We start from the raw sequence: 18,420 nt of genomic DNA, 5'->3' as shown, positions 1-18,420 counted from the left end.
CCTTTGCGACACCACCATCATTTTCAAAATCCTTCATTCTGCTTTCAGTTAGATGAAAGTTAGATGAGGTAGTGTAAAGAGCGGCAAGGTACAAATTATTGGTATGATGCGGGAAATGAATGGCTTAATCAGTGCGTTCACCCAACAAACTGGGGTTCAAATCCTGTGTGAAACTTTAAATCTACTTGATTTGGAAAATATACCGTTTCACTACATTAGCTTGTGTGTGAAAGACTTTCCGACAAAGAGTCCTGGGCTCTGCAGTGAGCAGCATCTCACTAAAAAGCCTTCAGGCACAACTGTATGTATCACAACCCTAACTAATGAGTAATTCTTACCATACTATAAAAAACAAACCGTGGTTCTTTTTTTTCAACCACACCTTTTTTTTTTTTTACAGTAGTGCTTGTTTAAACACTTCATATTTAAGAGGCTTGTGTGCGGTTTTAAGAAATACAAGACTAAGAGGGGCACATGATACAGATTATGTGATCAGCAAGAGATCAGAACAAAGCCATGATCACATTCTGTGTCCATCCATCCAATAGTTGTCAAAGATATTTCACTTACAGTAAGGAATGTCACTTTCATTATGACCATTCGAAAAAAAGCCCTAGGCTTTATTTCTTGAGACCAAGAATGTCTGTAGAAAATTTGATGGCAACAAATAATTGTATTTCATTCTGATCCACAATGACTAACTAAGGCTAACATAATGGCATTGCCTCTCTAAGCCACACTGCTGGCGTAGATAGAATGCTTGTAAAAGTGATTATGGTTGCTTTAGTGTTAACACTGAAAGTATGCTAAGATTTCCAGTTGTGTTTTACACTTTTCTGAAGGGTTTTTACTGCCTTTAAGTTATATTACCTTTTATATGCTTTTTATCCAAATGATGGCATTTGTAAATCACTGATATGTAAATGCATAGAGAAAAGTAGTGTATCACAGCTCATGCAGTGTTGTTTCTTTGTATCAAATTATTCACTGCATGTACACCATATAGCCGGTCAAAACTGTTCAAGTCTGATGCAAGGCTAAAGCAAGTCTGACATCAAATGCAGACAGATTTACTATGATTGAGGCAGAATAACTTTTGGAATTTGCTACTTTAACATTGTTACCCACACCCTCCCTGCTTCACGTGTGCAGGCGTACTGGTGAAGCTGCCCACAGCACAGGACGCAGGAAAGAACTGAATTTTTGGAGGATCTGACACAGAGACGGAGAGTCTGGCTGCGCATCCCTCAGGATGAAGAAAAGTAGGAGTGCGCATGGAGTAACACCAGGTGATGTAAGTGCTGATTTTTTCCCACCAACCATCTGCTAAATCATGAGTCCGTCCATGCATTCAATAGCCTGCAATATGTAATTTCCTTTTATCTGAAATTCTGTGCCTCACCATTAAGGTTTCTGGTTCCGTATTTGTGCACTTTCCATATATTTTGTAATATTTGTCTTCCTTGTGTTTCCTTCTGAATAAAGGTAGATTGAGCTCTAGCAGGAAAACACACTGCAGTATGTCTGTGTGGTGGTCAGTGACTCACAAACAGATGACTGTACTGTACACAAGAGACCGCTATCTGGTAGAATACACCGCAGAGATGGAGATGGCGTGTGTGTTTGTGCATGTGTTCATGATTTGTGTGTGTACGAGAAAGTGAAGATGGAGATCGAGAATTGAGGAGTGACTTTAGAAGCAAGAGGCAGAGTGGGCCGAGGATGAACGTGTTAAAGTACAGCTCACACTAGGAAACATTCAGGGCATAGACTGAATGGAAACATGGATAAGAGGAGGAAGGACAAGGATCTGACAGAGAGGCCCATCTGCTTCTCTTCTGTGTCAGTGGTGTTTATGACTGGGCAGGCAGGCCAGTTCATTTACACTGACATTGTCCAACAGGAGCACAGAGGCCAAGTAAAATCCTGGATGATGAAAGTTTTCCTGCTGTGACTGGCCTTTATCACCCTCTATCCCCTTTAGAATTTATTACGCTTTGCAAAAATGTATTTCTTATTTAAATTTATTGCCTGCCTAATGCAAAGCATTTCTGTGCTGTGTTTGCTTCTTAGCTGAAGGAAATATCCAGTGTAATGTAACATGATGGTTAATCATGACAAGATATATAACATTTTTTACTTTTTTTGTATTTTTACTGTAATGCAAACATTTGTTTTGGTAATGGTGGTCACATTTTTGATAGCTTCATAATAGAGCTCTCTTTTCTGAACCTTATGATGTCAGCCGTTTCTTTCCCTTGCTACAGTTTGTTAGGGCAAATATCTAATCAGCCAATTACGTGGCAGTAACTCAATACATTCGGTGCATGGTGAAGGCGTCCTACTGAAGCTCTGAATGGAAAAGAAAGTTGATTTCAGTATCATATGGTACCAGTATTGTAATGTGTTGTCCAGCACCTCTTTGAAGTAAAGCACCTTTGACAAAAGGGGTTCCAAACTGATACTAGTAAGCTGTACCTAATAAACTGGCTGGTCACTGGATATACTACATAGTACATTGGTGTGCCTTAAATATTTTTTCTCTAGTTGTTCTGTTTTTTCAGTAATTACTTACACTGCTTTTTATAACTGCACTGCAGTGTTTCCCACTATGTGAGAATTTGGCTGTGGCAGTGGGCTGCTGTAGTGTTCCCTAAATGACTCACATGTTGGCATTTGGTAGTTTTGAAAGTGTAACAGAGATTACTTTATTTAAAGAGATTTGTTTATTTCTTTTTATCCACCATATGTGTGTGTTAATTTTGTTCATTTTCAAGCTTGAGGTTTTTGTTTGCTTCATAGAGAAGATTAATAGCTCATTAAGCATGAATTCGCTATGCGACAGTGTTTGATGTGTCCTACCTTTCTTTTAGATTCTGTAGCACTTACATAATTAAAGCACGAGTCATTTTTCCCGTCTTTGCTGAAAGGTTTAATAATTCAGTCACTACATAAAGCCATGCTGTTGGAGCTTCACTCCTAAAGCCGTCTCATTTATGATCGCCTTTCTCAAAAAGGCTTTTTGGAAGTGCCCCACAAAACACTGGAGCTGTTTCAGCTCTGCAGCCAAGAAAGGCCTTTCATCTTCCTGGAGAAAACACCCACTCCACCTCTGTTTGACTCTGTGCAGCTACACTACCTCCGTTTGAGTTTCTGTTGTTTTCCTTTCATCTTAGTTCCTTTCCTTTTATGACCATGTTCTGACACACATTACAGATCCAGGTTTACTAATGTTTCGACCCCTGGCTTATACTTTATGTACAAGGTGAATTGGCCTTATACTTTCTTCCTGATGCCATGGGCAAGTGATCAGTGGAGAAATAGAATTACATAGCGAGACAACAGATGCAATCAATAAACAAATAATAAATAATTTACCCAATAACACTGACATATTGACAGGAGACTATTTAGTTCTCTGCTTGACAAGTGGTTTAGTAAATGGAAACAGACTTCGATTGGTTCTCTGGACAGTTTATGTTTTGCCAAATTTAATTTTCACCCATTTTCCTGGGAGAGGAAGAATATATCTTTAAAAAGACAGGAGCAATATGTCAGGCAAATTGCACAGAACGAGCCGGGGAGTGAAGAGCAGTGTGTTTACTGACAATCAGAAAGGACAGCACACTCCCATCTCTGCATTGGTTTCTTCAACCATCTCATGTTCACTCTGTCATTCGGAGTCTTTTCCTTTCCTGTTCTCATCTTTTTTGCAGTTATCTCTCATTTATGTCTTGCAGGGTACTTCCCTGCTATTACTTGTCAGTCACATTGATTGGAAAGAGGAAATTGGATGACATAATCTTTCTCTCACTTCTCCCGTTAGACAGACACCAGCCTGTGTACACTGTCAGTCAAATAATATCTATATGTTGTCCAAACATCTCTCCGTTTGAGCACTCAGTTGAGTTTACCATGTGCTTTCCATACACCAGTGAAGAATCACTGCTGTAACTGGATAACTGTATTACCTGGAGTGTTTTTCTCAGTGGTCATTTCGAGATTGACAGAGAAGATTTGTCAAGTTTTTCATGGGCGCCATCCACATATTGAACTCTGCTGCTCCACCCACAAATGCATTTTCCTTACAAATGTGGGACATTTTAGGGGAAATGAACAGGATTTCCAACGGTATCAGATTTGGTGAAATAATTGATTAAACACAGTTTTCCTTACTTTTTGAAATATTGCTGTTATCTAGTTAGCATATTAATGTTATCCTATTACTTTTTATTAATCCAAATATTGAAAGCATAATTATGTTTTTGAAAGTTAGCATATAATTATTCCTCATTGTGGTAATCAAATGTGCTTCCCAATTTTGATCCTGTGTTTTTGGCTCTTTATTACACTGTGACTTAAATGTGATACTATACAAAGATTAAACTCCCAGTGTTGCCATGCAATTAATAAAATATCATGTAAAGAATCTTCATTAATGTCTTTAATGCCTTAACCAACTATAACATCACTAAAGTCTGGATCTACATTTTGATTTTATTTTATTTTATTTTTTCAAAATGAGAGGTGAATCAGTGTGTAATGATATTTGATTGATTTAGGCATGAGTAGTGAATCAGAAGCACAGTAGAGCCACAGCAATCGAGTAAGTAACTTTTACTTTGTGCTGTTTTAATTTCAAGTGAATAATTTTTTTATTTTGTTATTTTTATGTCAGCATCTGTCTTCTGTATTTCAGAATGGGGATGTGTACAGAATAAATTCATTACAGTTTTCTGGTTTTGATTATATTGCAACTCTAGGACTTGGTTTCTGCAGAAGTGTAGCCTTTTCTTCGGGTCATTGGATCAGAAGTGCTGTAATTTAAATGTGATACATTAAGACAAACAATTCTGGCCCTCACTACTTTTTTAACTCCAGTTTCATTTCTAAGTGGTGTCTATGAAATAGGTTTATTTGAATGAATCATTGCATGGCTTGTCCACTAGAGAGCACTAAGTTCATTTTTCAAGTTGTTCCATGTGTTCACAGCTGTCTTAAAAAATCTATACTAAGACTGTTGTTTATATCAAGTGTTTACATTAGAAAATACACTGCAGGACAACATAAGAGTATTTGCCTCAGATATCAGATACTGACTGGGTTAAAGAGCCTTGTTGTTGTTGTTAAACAGTGGTAAGCTTTCTGTCTGGATCACAGGGAGGTTAGACTGTAGCTTCACGCTCTTTCCTTTTCACACTAGCTGTCAGCTTCTGTATTTCTCACTCTTCTTGTCTGTCTAGCCTCCTGTGGCCACATTGACATAAAAAACCAAATCATTTCTCAATAGCCTCAGACTCATTCTAGGAATTCTTCAGTCCCCGTCCTTTCCCCCTCTCATTGTTATTGTGCTTCATATGCTGCTTGTCTGCATGAAATCTTTGACGTGTTTAATTTCTTCTTGCATGCTGTGAACATAAACTGTTTTATATATGCAGAATGAGCTCTGGCAGCCCATTTCTGTTTCCTCAGTACGCTGACTTGTTTACAACCCATCATTTCAATGAGTCACTCTGTGATCCATACTGGAACCTTCATGCTAAAGAAGGCGCACTAAACATACAATATTTACACTCTGCACAGCTTCATCGACATAGAAGCTGGCACTTTTTATTTATTATTATTTATTTATTTATGTATTTATTTATTTATTTTTGCATTTCCAACCATAGCTGGAAGCCTTAGGTTTTGCAGTTGACCGAAAAAACCTGAGGCTTGAATTCACATGAATTAAGTGCAAATGTTTGTTGGCTGAAGGATGATGCGATTATAATTTAGTGGTCAGAGGTCACAAAATATATTTTTGGCCACAACTCACACTACATGTGCAAATTTTGACAAAATGTCTAATAAGAAGGATATTTACATAGAAAGGTAAGACGTGGATGTAAAGTAGAGTTTCACTGGCCTGTGAATGCATAAAACTTCAAGGTGTTAATTTCATCTATCCATTTTTATTTTTAAAATCATGTTTTTTCCCCATGGTTTTACATTTTATCCTCTTATTTATAGTATTTGTTATGTGCTATGTGCATTTTTACTCCTTTAACATTTTCCCTTACTGATTTTCTTTTTCTGAGACAAATTCGTATCATAGCTAATCATTCATTATCTCCTTTCTGTCAGGAAAATAAGGAGCCTCCTGTGGGACAGTTTTCTGCAGGCAACACTCTCGGGGTGGAGGTGTGCAAAGTCCACAGGCGGTTTTCTGGCAATCTGCAGCTGCCTCCGTTGTCATGGCGACAGGCGGAGAAGGAGAGGGAAAGGGGAAGGCCGCTCACACCAGAAGAAGATCCCGGGACCCATACCAGACCTACGAGCCTGCCCATCGCCTCTCTGCCTCGCATTGACATCACACAGGCTGACCCTGACAGGTGAGGCTGTGATAAACACATTGACGTGATCAAACGCTTTATAAGGCGGCACCGATGCTGCGCACGTTTGGGCAGATTTTTTTTCCATGTACTTCTCTGCGTTTGTGCTTTTGTTGTGCTGCAGTAATAATGTAGTAATTTGAGAAAAGCAGCACAGCTTGTGTACTGGGTAACAGCGGGAGGCCGGTGTTTTCTCCCATCTAGATCTGACATTAGATTTGCAAACAAGCAACAAAGTTGGCATTTATGATTTTTTTTCAGCTCCCAGCAGTCTTCAGCACCTTGGTTTCTTCTTCTTCTTCTTCTTCTGTTTTTTATTTTTAACCCTGTCCCCTTGTGACAGAACACAGAGTTTTCTCATTTTTAAGGGGGCAGTTGTTTAACTGCAGGGTTGTTTTTAGTTTCTAGGCAGAGGAACAATAACAGACTGCTGGTCTATCCATTTTTTTTTCAAACTATGTAATATACCTGTAAGTATGATAAGAGGGGCACCTCAATCCACATCATTTCCTCAGGGAATAATAAAGTATTCTGATTCTGAACTGTTTGTCCAATTCAGAGTCACTGGGTGGCAGGACCTGATTTGAGCTGTCATAGGGTGAAAGGCAGGGTACATACTCGACAGCTCATGTGTCTATCGCAGTGACAACACAAAGAGGCAGACAACACATTCATGTTACGGCAAATTTAGAATCACCAGTCAAACTAAGATTCATGTGTATTGAATGCGGGAAGAAGCTAGAGTTCCCCAAAAAAACCCACACAGACACGGGAAGAACATGCAAACACTTGAAGTTGCTGAATAGCAGTTTCCCTTACGTATTATTTCGTTGAGCCATTATGATTCATCCCACCAAACTACTTTCTCTTTTGAGATCTTTTGAATCTATTTGATCTGTTTTCCGTTGTATTTTTTGTTGCTTTCATCTGTATAAGACTTATACTATGTCCTCGTGCTTTTGCAAAACCCATGTTTTTCATGAAAAACATGGGTTGGATTTATCTGGATTACAGGTCAGGAGCACAGAAACTTTTGCTCTGTTTATTGCACAACACTGGAGACGCCCCATAACTTTTTGCTTTGTTTTCCAGCTGCTTTTGAGTAGCCAGTCAGCTTGTTGATAAGGCTTCTGTTCATATTGATTAGCATTATAAATAATGCAGTGGGGGACTGTCTGGATCATATCAACCAATAAAAATGAATCATAAGTTCAGCCATATTTATTTCAGTTTGTGAGTGAATATTTTAGTGCAGTCTTGTCCGGCATCAGACTTGGTTGTAAAGCGGACTCTTTAATGGAAACTAGTGGAGAATTCAAAGGGGTCGGGTTGGGCCAGGCAGACTGTTGCAGTGTTACTTCTAGTCATTCTGGCCAGAAACTCTCACCAAGGTCCTCAGGCAAGCAGGCAACGATCAGACGTCTTCATCGATACAGACGCTTCACTGTAGCCAGCGCATGGTAAGGATATTCTTTTGGGGGTGTTAAAGAGAGAAGGAAATAAATAAAATAGAGGATCGAAACTCAAGTAGTGGGTTTGCTTGTCAGCTGTATTGTGTTTTTGAAGAGCTACAGCAGGTAGTTGGGATTGTGGATTTATTTAGTAACTCAGGCGGACCCTTATTTAGAAGTAGTTTATTTCAGGTTGTCAAAAATGTCCCTGCTCCAGGATGAGTTAGAGCCCAGGGGACTCATTTTTAAAAAATAATTCATTGGTGTGGAAAGATGCCTTAGAAAAAGACCCTGAAATAACACGTTAAAAAAAGGATATTAGCAGGAAACAGTCCCCTTTATGTCATACCTTACGTAAGGTAAAGTTTATTTATATAGCCCAATATCGTGGGGTTGTCACTGCGAGCTTCCAATAAAACACACAGCAAACACTTTATTACGATAAAAGTGTGAGACATCTCTGGAAAGCCATTTGCGATTCTAGGACCAAAGCGATTGGCAGACATCCCTGTGCTGTACGTACAGAGTGTTGAAATACTCAGATGATGAAATTCACCCTTGGGGCGTGATTTCATCACAAACGTTTTAGTTCTTAAAATATTTTTAAAAGTACACGCTGAGCAAAGCAGCGTGCTGGGACTTTCTCCTCTGGGATCTACTTACATTAATGTGTGTGGCTAACCCATGTTGTTCATATAGACTACGGCACGATTCTACCCTTTGTTTCCCTTCTTAAATAAATCCTTCTGTTAATGCCACAAACTTGGATTCATCAGAAAACAGGTTTTTTTTCCCCCAATCGTCAGTTGTGAAACATTGGTAATGGTTTTATCCAGTCCAAAGAGTTTAGCCTTGTTTTTTCTCCTGAGAAGCCATTTAGCGACAGGCCATCTTTTGACAGTACTTTTCTTTTTCTATTTTCTTTTTGGGACCCTCTATCTTTGATAAAATTAACTTCTAACTTTCATGTCTAAGTGAAAAAACCCAACATATCAATCTGCCGATAGCGTGATTACTTCTGGCCTGTCTGATTTTTCTTTAGATACGTCTGCTTATCATGCAACTAGAAAAGTAATTTGACACTTTCACCTACTTATGATCCAAGTCCCACTACCACAGGGCTGCTTAGTGAGCAATGTTTTGCTGTACCAGGCAGCGACATGTAAGTTAAAATCTGACATTGTCTTATCTTTGATTTGATTAATAGTCTGTAAATAACCGTTCCTTCATTGTACCCCTCATAATCTCTGGTGGTTTTAAATGTTAATCCAAGCATCAGATTTCCTGACGATTTCCAGGCCTACGTGGAACTGTGACCCCGCTGTATATACTGTATATGGAAGGCTTTTAGTTAAGCTCTGGTTCTCCTCAGTCTTCCACATGTCAACCAAGTCAACAGACCTTCAGCCTAATCACAGAAATCAACTACTGTTATGGACATTGAGTTTTATAAACAGTAGCTAAGTACCAGAGAATTTCTAATAATACATTGTCTGCAATCAGAAGAAGAGCACAGCCATATTGCAGCTTTAATAACACATCACAGCATCAGAAACCTCCTGCTAGTTTTCCTCTTTATTTTACACCACACAGTCACTGTACTGTCTCTTAACACACAGATGTGTTTTTTTCTCATCTGGGGAAATATATACAGTGTACATTAAATGCACATTAACTATAATCTCCAAAGTTGGCAAATAAATGAGGATCTGGATTTTCCACTTAATCCCGACGTCCCACTGTAAAGTGTTGTCGGCGCTGTGTTTTAATACAGAGGGATAAAGGACAGGCGGCCAGATAAACAGAGCGACTGCTGGTGCGTTTTTCCTGCGCTTCAGCCCAGATCTGCATGTTAGCATCTGCCAAGCCTACGTTATTCCAGCACGTGGGCTGCTACTGGACAGAAAAGGGAGGCTATAAAAGTGTGTGTGTGTGTGTGTGTATGTATGAGTGAGCAGACACAGTGTCACTGTTTTATGTTGCTCGATGTGGAAGTGGATGAGGGAGAAAAATGTTTCGAAGGTCTCCTAGGTGCAGAGCTGGACATTTTGACTTCAGTGAGGAAGTTGTCAACAGAGCACACCTCTCAGCTCCAAGGTGATGTTTCAGTAGTTTTCTCTCTTTTTTTATTGCATTATAGTATTTTATATGTATATGAGTCCTTTTTTCACTCTACATGTCAATATTTTAGAAAAATAACTTCATTGGTAGATTTTAACATGATGCTCTTTTTTTTTTAACCTTATTTTTCATTTCCACTGTACTGCATGTTTACTGAAAGTTCTGCAGTTTATCCGAATCTACAGAAATTGCGTTCATATGCTGTGGTTTCTTGATTGGTTTCACACTGTGGGATTAGATCCCTGTAGTTAAAATATGTTGTTTGGTGAAACTGAATGATGCAAAGCACAACACAGATGACGCTGGTCTTCCTGCATGTGTGTAATCAGAGTTCTCACATTAATCTGAGCTTCTCTGGCAGAGGTGTGGGACTGAGTGTCTCAGTGGGACACGCGCCTAGTTAATCCCACATGTAGGAGAAATTAAAGAGGCGGGCTTTAACGTGGAGAAAACATGAAGTGGCACTTCTAATAAAATGAAGTACCCATTTTTGTGTGTAAATGGTAATCAAGCTAAGGACTCTGAGTTATTTTTCCATTTCATGGTTTGTGGCATCTGCTATTCCTGCTGGGCCCTGACAGTTTGACCTTGCACCTCTAAACTCCTGTCCATCTGACCCAATCATCTGGTTACACAATAGCTCGTCCCTGTCCTCTGCACAAACTCTGTGGTGACAAACAGATTATGTCTCTGTGTGCATCTGTGGTGGTTTTTATTGATCAAACAATTATGGAGGAAAGCTGCATTTTTTTATGTGTCAGCTAAGAATGCTAAGAAAGGCCATAAATTCTACAATATTATATTGTCTTCCATTTAAATAAGTTTATTATCATTAGTTCAATTTTAGTGTTCAAATACATTCATCTTAAACAATGAGGGAAGGTAATCAACATGTAGGCAGATGCTTGTGAGTGCATCAGTTACTGTAAAAGAAAACGTAGTTAGTAAAAAAGCAAAAATGTGCCTTGAATCACACAGCAGGGAGCTGGTCACTCTTTGTATGTCATTTCCTAACTACTGGGTTTGAATGGAATTGTCAGTGTTCCAGTAAGAAACAAACCAGACAAGCAGATTACAGTAAAGCCAGCCCTGCTTGTACAGACAGTAAAGCATACTTATTTAATGAGTGTTATAGTTTTTTCTTCAGCTGTGGATGAATGGATGAGTAATTATTTTAGGACTCATGCAATAATCTACTTCCTGGATAGGATTTGTCAACATGTTGTGCAAGCCAGTACTTACAGGTAGATTATGGAAGGTATTTTCAAGATGACGATGATAATTTAAAAGTTAAATTTAAATGACAAGATTGATGATCAATCAGACTTTGACTTATGCTTTTAAAACTAATAGATTTAAGAACTTGCTTTGCGTTGTAATGAATCACATCTTGATATTTTCTTCTTTTCCTCCCCTGATTGTTTTTTCACTTTCTTTTAGTTTTGAAGGGGAGAATGGCCCATCAGTGTGCTGCAGCCCATCAGACCCTCAGGCATCCCCAGGTTCAGGTCTGGTTCTTCATCCCAATATGGCAGCTTACGGCCAGCGGCGAGAGTCCTTCCTGTACCGCTCTGACAGCGACTATGAGCTATCACCAAAATCCTTATCCCGAAATTCTTCCATCGTTGGAGAATTGTGAGTGGTTTTAATCACAGCATTGTCACATTACACTCAGTGGTCAGTTAGCTATTTGTTTGTCTGTTTGTGTAACAGGCTTTCCTTTCATTACTCTCATTTTTCAGACATGGAGAAGACTTGATTGTGACACCGTTTGCCCAGGTAAGAGCTTGTTATAGCTCCATAGATCAAGTACAAAGAGCACCAATTATCTCAGAATATAAAACACAATTTCTCCCAATAACTTTTTAATCTAAATGTCTCATGGAGCCATATTGAACTGGTGGCAATGAGGTGATATAACAACATCGGCTTGGGAGAAGAACTCCACACTCGGATTTCAGCTTCATCGCAGAAATCTTTTCAGACAAACAGTATAGAAATGTAGAAATAATATAGAGATATTTAGTGCCATATTATTTAATTACATTATTAAAAACAGTAATTTGCCCCAAAATAGTCATAAATAAACGAATCACAATTCTTTAAAACACTTCTCTCTTAAACACATGGTAAAGTCAGTAGCAAAGGTTATTCTCCATGCTCTCCTGTGAGAGGTAAATTATAGTCCTTAAACATTTTTCACACTATTTTATTTTCATGCAAAATGTTCAAAATGTTTTAAATTTCACTTTTACTTTTTGCGCATTCTTTCTCTTACATCAGTCTTTTGATCTTCTCTTTAGGTTCTGGCAAGTCTTCGGACTGTTAGGAACAACTTCACCACCTTGACAAATGTACAGTGTGCATCTAATAAGTAAGTGGGATCATTATTAGTTTCTGTACTTAGAGTTTTTATGATCCACAATTTAATATTTATTTTTTATTAAGGAAAAATCTGCATGTGGATTTTAGTTTTTGGAGATACACCAGTAAGCCATACCATTAAAATCAGACTGGGACTTCTGATTGTGCCATGTGGTGTTTTGTAGAAGGCAGCAGATAAGAAGATAATCAGTGTTTGTCACTTCACCTGTCGGTAGTTTTAATGTTGTGGCTCATAAGTGTCTGTTTTGACAATGGTTGGAGATGCCAGCATGCTCCACTTGGGGGCACCAAAGATTCAGAAACTTTTATAATGCTGTGGGCTTGTGAAGAAGTCTCGCAAATATAAATTCACATATCTCAAGAGCCTTTTGCTGGTGACACAAAACTGGACACAGTGACATTTCAATTCTATTTTTTGTTATGAGAGGCACTAACCTCATCTTTTACATGGAAGTGCTCGCAGGTTTCCAGTGATCACTGAATTGGGTCAGTGGTTGTAGTTGCATCACATTTGCCAGAGGTGCACACTAAGTCAATCTGACCTCAGAGAAAAGGGTCACCGCAAGCCTGAGACCTGTTCAGAGAACCAAGGGAGCTGTTTTGTGTTTATGCTATGGCAACAAAGACCGACTGGAACCAAATGAAATAAATAAATAAATAAATGATGGAACCATTTGTCCAGGCTCCCAGTTTTTAAAACTTTGTAAATTATTTCTCTTTTGCAGGAGGTCTCCAGCTACAAATCAGCCCCATGTCACCAAAGTATGCCTGTCAGGTGAGTGATTAAGCCTTCTGTTAAAGAAAGAAAGGGGAGTTCATTATCACCCTTATCAGAATGAATGATTCTGGGAAATGTTGCACCCTGCAACACACATACAGTGCTAACTGTCTGTGCTGTTTATATCGCTTTTGCATTTTCTGAGATTTCAAATTCCAGGTTTTGATGCTTGCGCAGAATGATGCTCAGTTAAAGTTTTGAATGAGCCAAAAAAGAAAGATGCTGAACTGAAAAAAAGCAAAGAAAAAGAAATGGAACAGCCAGTGATGTCCAATTGTTCTCCAATGCATGTGTTGTAATGCATTTACACAGATGGGGATTCTTGAATGCAACTAAAGTCTGCACAGTTGTTAGCAAAAATAATAGTTTAGGTTTCAAACACGTGAAATGGAAGTGGCATACAGTGGACTGCTTATTTCACGCCTCTGCAGTGATCAAATAGATTGTCCCTTTGCACACAACACACATTTGCATGAGGAAATATAGTTCCTCTTTTAAATTTCCATAAAAGTACTGAGTTAGATGTTTTCCCAGCTAGGATAAAATGTTATCTTTGACTCTTTTCACAAATGCAAATATAAGCAGCAGGCCTTTGAGTTATTCAAGGAGGAAACCGTGACTTGGTAAATGCGCAAAATTCCCGTAAAGTGTCATTATGGAGGCATGGCGGAAAAATCAAAGTGTGAGAACAACAGAAGCACCTACTGGTTTAGATTCAGATCAGGTAGATGGCAACAAGTGAAAGAAAAAGAGGAGGGAGGTGTCGATATTGGTTCTTGCTGCACTGGTTCTTCAAGTCCAATTGACGTCAGCAGGGCCTACACACATGGGTGCTCTACTTCCTATCAGCACAGATGGGCTGCGAGGAGTGTCCCACAGCAGGAAAAATACAACACAACTGTGAGTCTCTTATTGTCCTTCCTCCTCCACATTTCTCACAAACCATGACCTCCAAGTAATCAGTGCAGAGTGAAACTATCTCACTGGCTTCCATTATGACGCATGAGGAAGATAAAACAAGAAAAACAAATTTGAAGCCTCTGCGACAGAGCTCGGAGGTTTATATACTGTATTTCTGGTCCTACCAGGGACTCTTGCTGCTCTCAGCTTTCGGTGAGCATATAGAGAAAATGGAGTACACCTGCCACTAAATAATGGTGATTGTTGAGTTTGTTCAGTACGCAGCTACAACAATTAACAATATCACAATGAAAGATGCCATCATATCCTCCCTTGTGCTGCTTTCTGTCCCGTTTTCCTTGACTCTTTGACCGGAAAAGGAGAACAGATTTTTCCTGTTTTCCCTCTGTGTTTTTAGTCCGGCAAAATCCCCAGTAGTGGAAAAGAAAGAGTACCTGCGTCTTTTTGGGCATGAGCTCAGCATAAATGAGTGCGCACTTATACACTCTGGATAGCTCTATAAAGGGATTCAAGACGGACATGGGGAAAGACAATAAAAATCAAGACAGAAGATGATGTGGTGACACATGCACACATTGGCGTCAAGACATATCAAGAGAGCCACCAGATTGTTGCTGCGAGTGAGATACAAAAGAATGAAAACACAGTAAAGGTCAAAGAGAGAGAGAGAGATAATCATCTGGCAGTATGGGAGTAGCATATCAAATTCGGTGAAATAAACAAAAAGAGCACAACCGTGACCACAGCCAGTGGGTGAAGGGGCATAACGAGTAGAAAACAAGAAGCAGGGGGTATACTAAAAATCAGCTCAGCTGCAAATGCGTCACTGCAGGCTGTTTGCGCTGTTCGACTTACTCCAGAAACGTGATGGGATTGAAGTTTTCCCCCGTATGAGTTTGCAATTTATGGTTTGCTAACCAAACTGGCCCCATCGCACACAGTCTCGTGAGCTCAGCCAGCAACAAAGAGCTCACTCTTCCCCTACTGATTCAGATTACAGGCTTTGCTCTATATCATGCCTGATAAATAGCACTTTTGAGAAGTTGCTTTATTATGACGTCTTTGACAGTCAAGGGCTGATGATTAATCTGCAGCGATTATTACTGGCATTAGCCAAACACAGATGGTATGAACTCTGGGGTTAGTCATGTGTCCGAGAGAGCTGTAAAATCTCATAATGGCTTCATGAGCAAATGTTCGCTAGACTGTTTTCAGATATTAATCATTACACAACGCCCTCAGAAATTAATCTTTAAGAAATCCCTGTTCAAAGAAGGCTACTCCTAGTTAGCTTTAGACTTGGCCCTAAGAGGGAAAACTATATATGCGTTCCCACTTAATTTGTGATGAAATTCTACTGTTTTGCTTGATGTGTGTGTGTTTTTAAATGAAGTGTAATATTGGAACTAGTAATTTTTACTTGACTTCCCACTTTCAAATCAAAAGTGATCTTGTTTACACTAGAAGCACACACAGTAGTAAAAAGAACTGTACTGTATAATAATACATTTGCTATTTTCCTAAGAACGGTGACTATCCATTTCATATCTACATGTTAAATTTGAGGCCAACATGAACAGCTGGTCAGCTTAGTGAAAAAAGACAAAAAAAACCAAAAACCCAAGCTTGACTATCCACAGAGCTCACAGCTCACTTATTAACATGCAAAATAACAAAGTAGCCAAGATTTCGCGCTACATTTTCCATCTTCTGTTACACTTTTATCCTTTTCACTGAAAGAATTTTTTTTAAAAAAAGGTAAAACTAAAGTAAAAAAAGTAAAAGCAAATCACACACTAGCGGTTTTCTTTCTTTCTTTCTTTTCTCATATAGATCCCTGGTGTAAATAAGATCTCTTATAAAATATATCATGCTTTTAATGTTATTGTAGCTTTTTGATACCTTTGTGTTTTGTATTATTTAAACCAGCTAGGTGCTTTAGGGGAGATAGATTTGGCTTTCTTCAAACAGAACCACATTGGTGGTTATCGCCTATTTCTGCTCTTTATACTGTTACATCAAGGTTTTATACATCATATTGTTTAAAAAAAAGTTTCTACAGACCTTCAAAGTCACCACTGAGAAAAGCTGCAACTAGATTTAAGTTACACTGTCAACATTTACTTGTGTTAAATATAAGAATTTTGAATTTTGTCAGAAAAAAAATTGAAAACAACAACGTAACGTGGCTCGACCAAATATACAACCCCATTTCCAAAAAAACTGGGGCGCTATGTAAAATTTAAATATAAATAGGATGCATCGATTTGAAAATCTCATAAACCCACATTTTATTCAAATTTTATTTTATTCAAATAGAATATAGACAAAAAATTTAATTTTTACCACTGTGTAGCATCGTCTCTGTTTTTTTAACAGCGATGTCTGGGAAGTGAGTAGACCAGTTTCTGGGCTTTTGGTTGGGGAATGTTTACCCATTCTTGTCTGATTATAGCTGCTGAACAGGATTAGAGGCAGGCCAGTTCAGCATCTGGATTCTTCCAGTATGAAGCCATCTTCTTGTTATACATGCAATTTGGGGTTTAGCATTGTCTTGCTGAAAGTCTTATTGCTCAAGGATAAGATACATATATATATCTATATCTGGAGTACGTAGCTGTACTGTTGCACTAAGGGTGTTTTCTGCATTCACTGACAGCAAACAGTGTAACACCACTGTGTAAGGATTCCATGACAGAGCCATTGGACCCAAGAGTTAAATCAGTGAAATATGCCATTGTCTTTTGAAGTTGCGTCAATAAGCGTATCCGGCATAAAACTCTGCCAAATCAAACATGCAAAGCCACCCGACGTTGCAACCCCTTGTGACAAGGGAGCAGTCGAGAGTAGCATTTATTTGAAGTGCTTGTTTTTCCTCTTGATGGTCTTTCATTGTGAGATGTGTAGTTCAGTGGCTCAGTGAACCTGTTTCCAAGAATATGATGCATTTCCAACCAGGAAAATCAGTTAAGCATAGCAGATCGCTGCACTGAGACATACACATTTTTTACTTTGGAACTAAACAGTCACGTGACTTTGTGCGTAACCTGCAGGGTGTGTGGTCCAACACAATGAGCATTACTCATTTTTCTTTTGTCACTTTTAGTAAACATGCCGTGGAAGAAAAGTGATGACAGACCTAACTGAAACGAGTTAGTCTGACAGTCTAGGAAGAATAGGTTGTTATTTCCCTTTAAACCTCAGGTCTAGAGTTGCTGTCCACACGTGCATTTGTTTGTACAGTCATGGGCTGTTTTTTTTGTTTTTTTAAGAAAAAGGTTCTACGCTTTTGCCTGTCGGGGCATAATGAAAACTTATCTGTTCCTCATAGCTTATTATGCTGTAAATTTGAACAACAACACAGTGTGGCATGTCATACAATGGAAAATGCACTTCATTAATGGATCATCAGGAGATGTGAGCACCCCTATCAAAGCAGAAGTTTTAGTAGTTTGCTGCTCTGGTGCATCTAGGTGTCTTAACACAATAGAAAGCAGGAAAGAAACTAGCTTAGAGAAGCTGTTGTTGCAGTTCATCAAAGTCCATCATTCTGCAGTGAGAAGGATTGGTCACATGTGCAAAGGAGTGGACATCCCAGCAAACTGACATTAGGATGAATTTGCTGGAAATTCATGCTAAGGTAAATTTGCTGGGACGTTTAATGCTGAAAGAAACAGCAAAATCCCAAGAGCTCCATCTCGGACGCTAAAGGCCTCAGTTGGCATGTTAAATGTTAAAGGTCAAACATACCAGCATACCAGCACAAACACCTCAGACCAGCTGCCAATCAAGCAGGTGGAGGGGTGATGATTTGGACTTGCTTTGCAGCCACAGGACCTGGGTACCTTGTAGTCATTAAGTCAAACATGACCTCTTCTGTTACCAATGAATTCTAGAGTCAAATGCGATGCCATCTGTCTATAGCTAAAGCTTTGGTAAAACTGGGTCATGTAATGGGATGGTGAGCCCAAGCACAGCAGGAAATCTACAAAAGAATGGTTGAAAAAGTAAAGAGTCAAGGTGCTGAACTGGTGCAGATTTCAGGCATCAATCTAATGCCATGGAGGAACCTTAAGAGAGCTATGCATAAACGAATGCCTGCACGAAGCAGTGAACTGAAGCAGTGCTGTAAAGAAGATTGGCTCAAAGTTCTTTCTAATGTTCCAAACCAAATTTGCTTTTGCCCAATGTAATTGAAAACATATTAGGAATTTAGTAATGTTGCCAAGATCTTCTAATTGATCAGATTACTTAAACTTTCATCATAGCAAACTTAATCAGTATGAATATGTAGAATTTGTGGGCAAGGGGGAAGATTTTTGGTGCAGGACGCTTCCTGGGTTTTGTTTGCAGACTGCTTGTAGTCTGAATTTTGTTAACCAATCACGTT

General features: G+C 38.9%; 1 protein-coding gene across 4 annotated transcripts in view; it reads left to right on the top strand.

Moving 5' to 3' along the window:
• Positions 1 to 18,420, top strand: part of LOC116332018 (cAMP-specific 3',5'-cyclic phosphodiesterase 4B-like) — a 46,238-nt gene that overhangs the window by 10,096 nt on the left and 17,722 nt on the right. The window contains exons 3-9 of one of the 4 annotated variants that reach the window (XM_039602512.1): positions 1,153 to 1,294; positions 6,127 to 6,374; positions 9,848 to 9,922; positions 11,387 to 11,581; positions 11,689 to 11,725; positions 12,250 to 12,320; positions 13,057 to 13,106. In XM_039602512.1, coding sequence (XP_039458446.1) covers positions 1,253 to 1,294; positions 6,127 to 6,374; positions 9,848 to 9,922; positions 11,387 to 11,581; positions 11,689 to 11,725; positions 12,250 to 12,320; positions 13,057 to 13,106 — 718 coding nt within the window. In that variant the 5' untranslated portion in view covers positions 1,153 to 1,252. Of the gene's footprint in view, positions 1 to 1,152; positions 1,295 to 6,126; positions 11,582 to 11,688; positions 11,726 to 12,249; positions 12,321 to 13,056; positions 13,107 to 18,420 lie in introns of all 4 variants that reach the window. The other 3 variants (XM_031754859.2, XM_031754860.2, XM_039602513.1) reach the window with 3 other exon arrangements.

The sequence above is a fragment of the Oreochromis aureus genome, linkage group 18 (genome assembly GCF_013358895.1).
Source record: "Oreochromis aureus strain Israel breed Guangdong linkage group 18, ZZ_aureus, whole genome shotgun sequence".
Taxonomy (NCBI): domain Eukaryota; kingdom Metazoa; phylum Chordata; class Actinopteri; order Cichliformes; family Cichlidae; genus Oreochromis; species Oreochromis aureus.
Note: the sequence above shows the minus strand (reverse complement) of the source record. Positions and strands in the feature narration are given on the sequence as shown.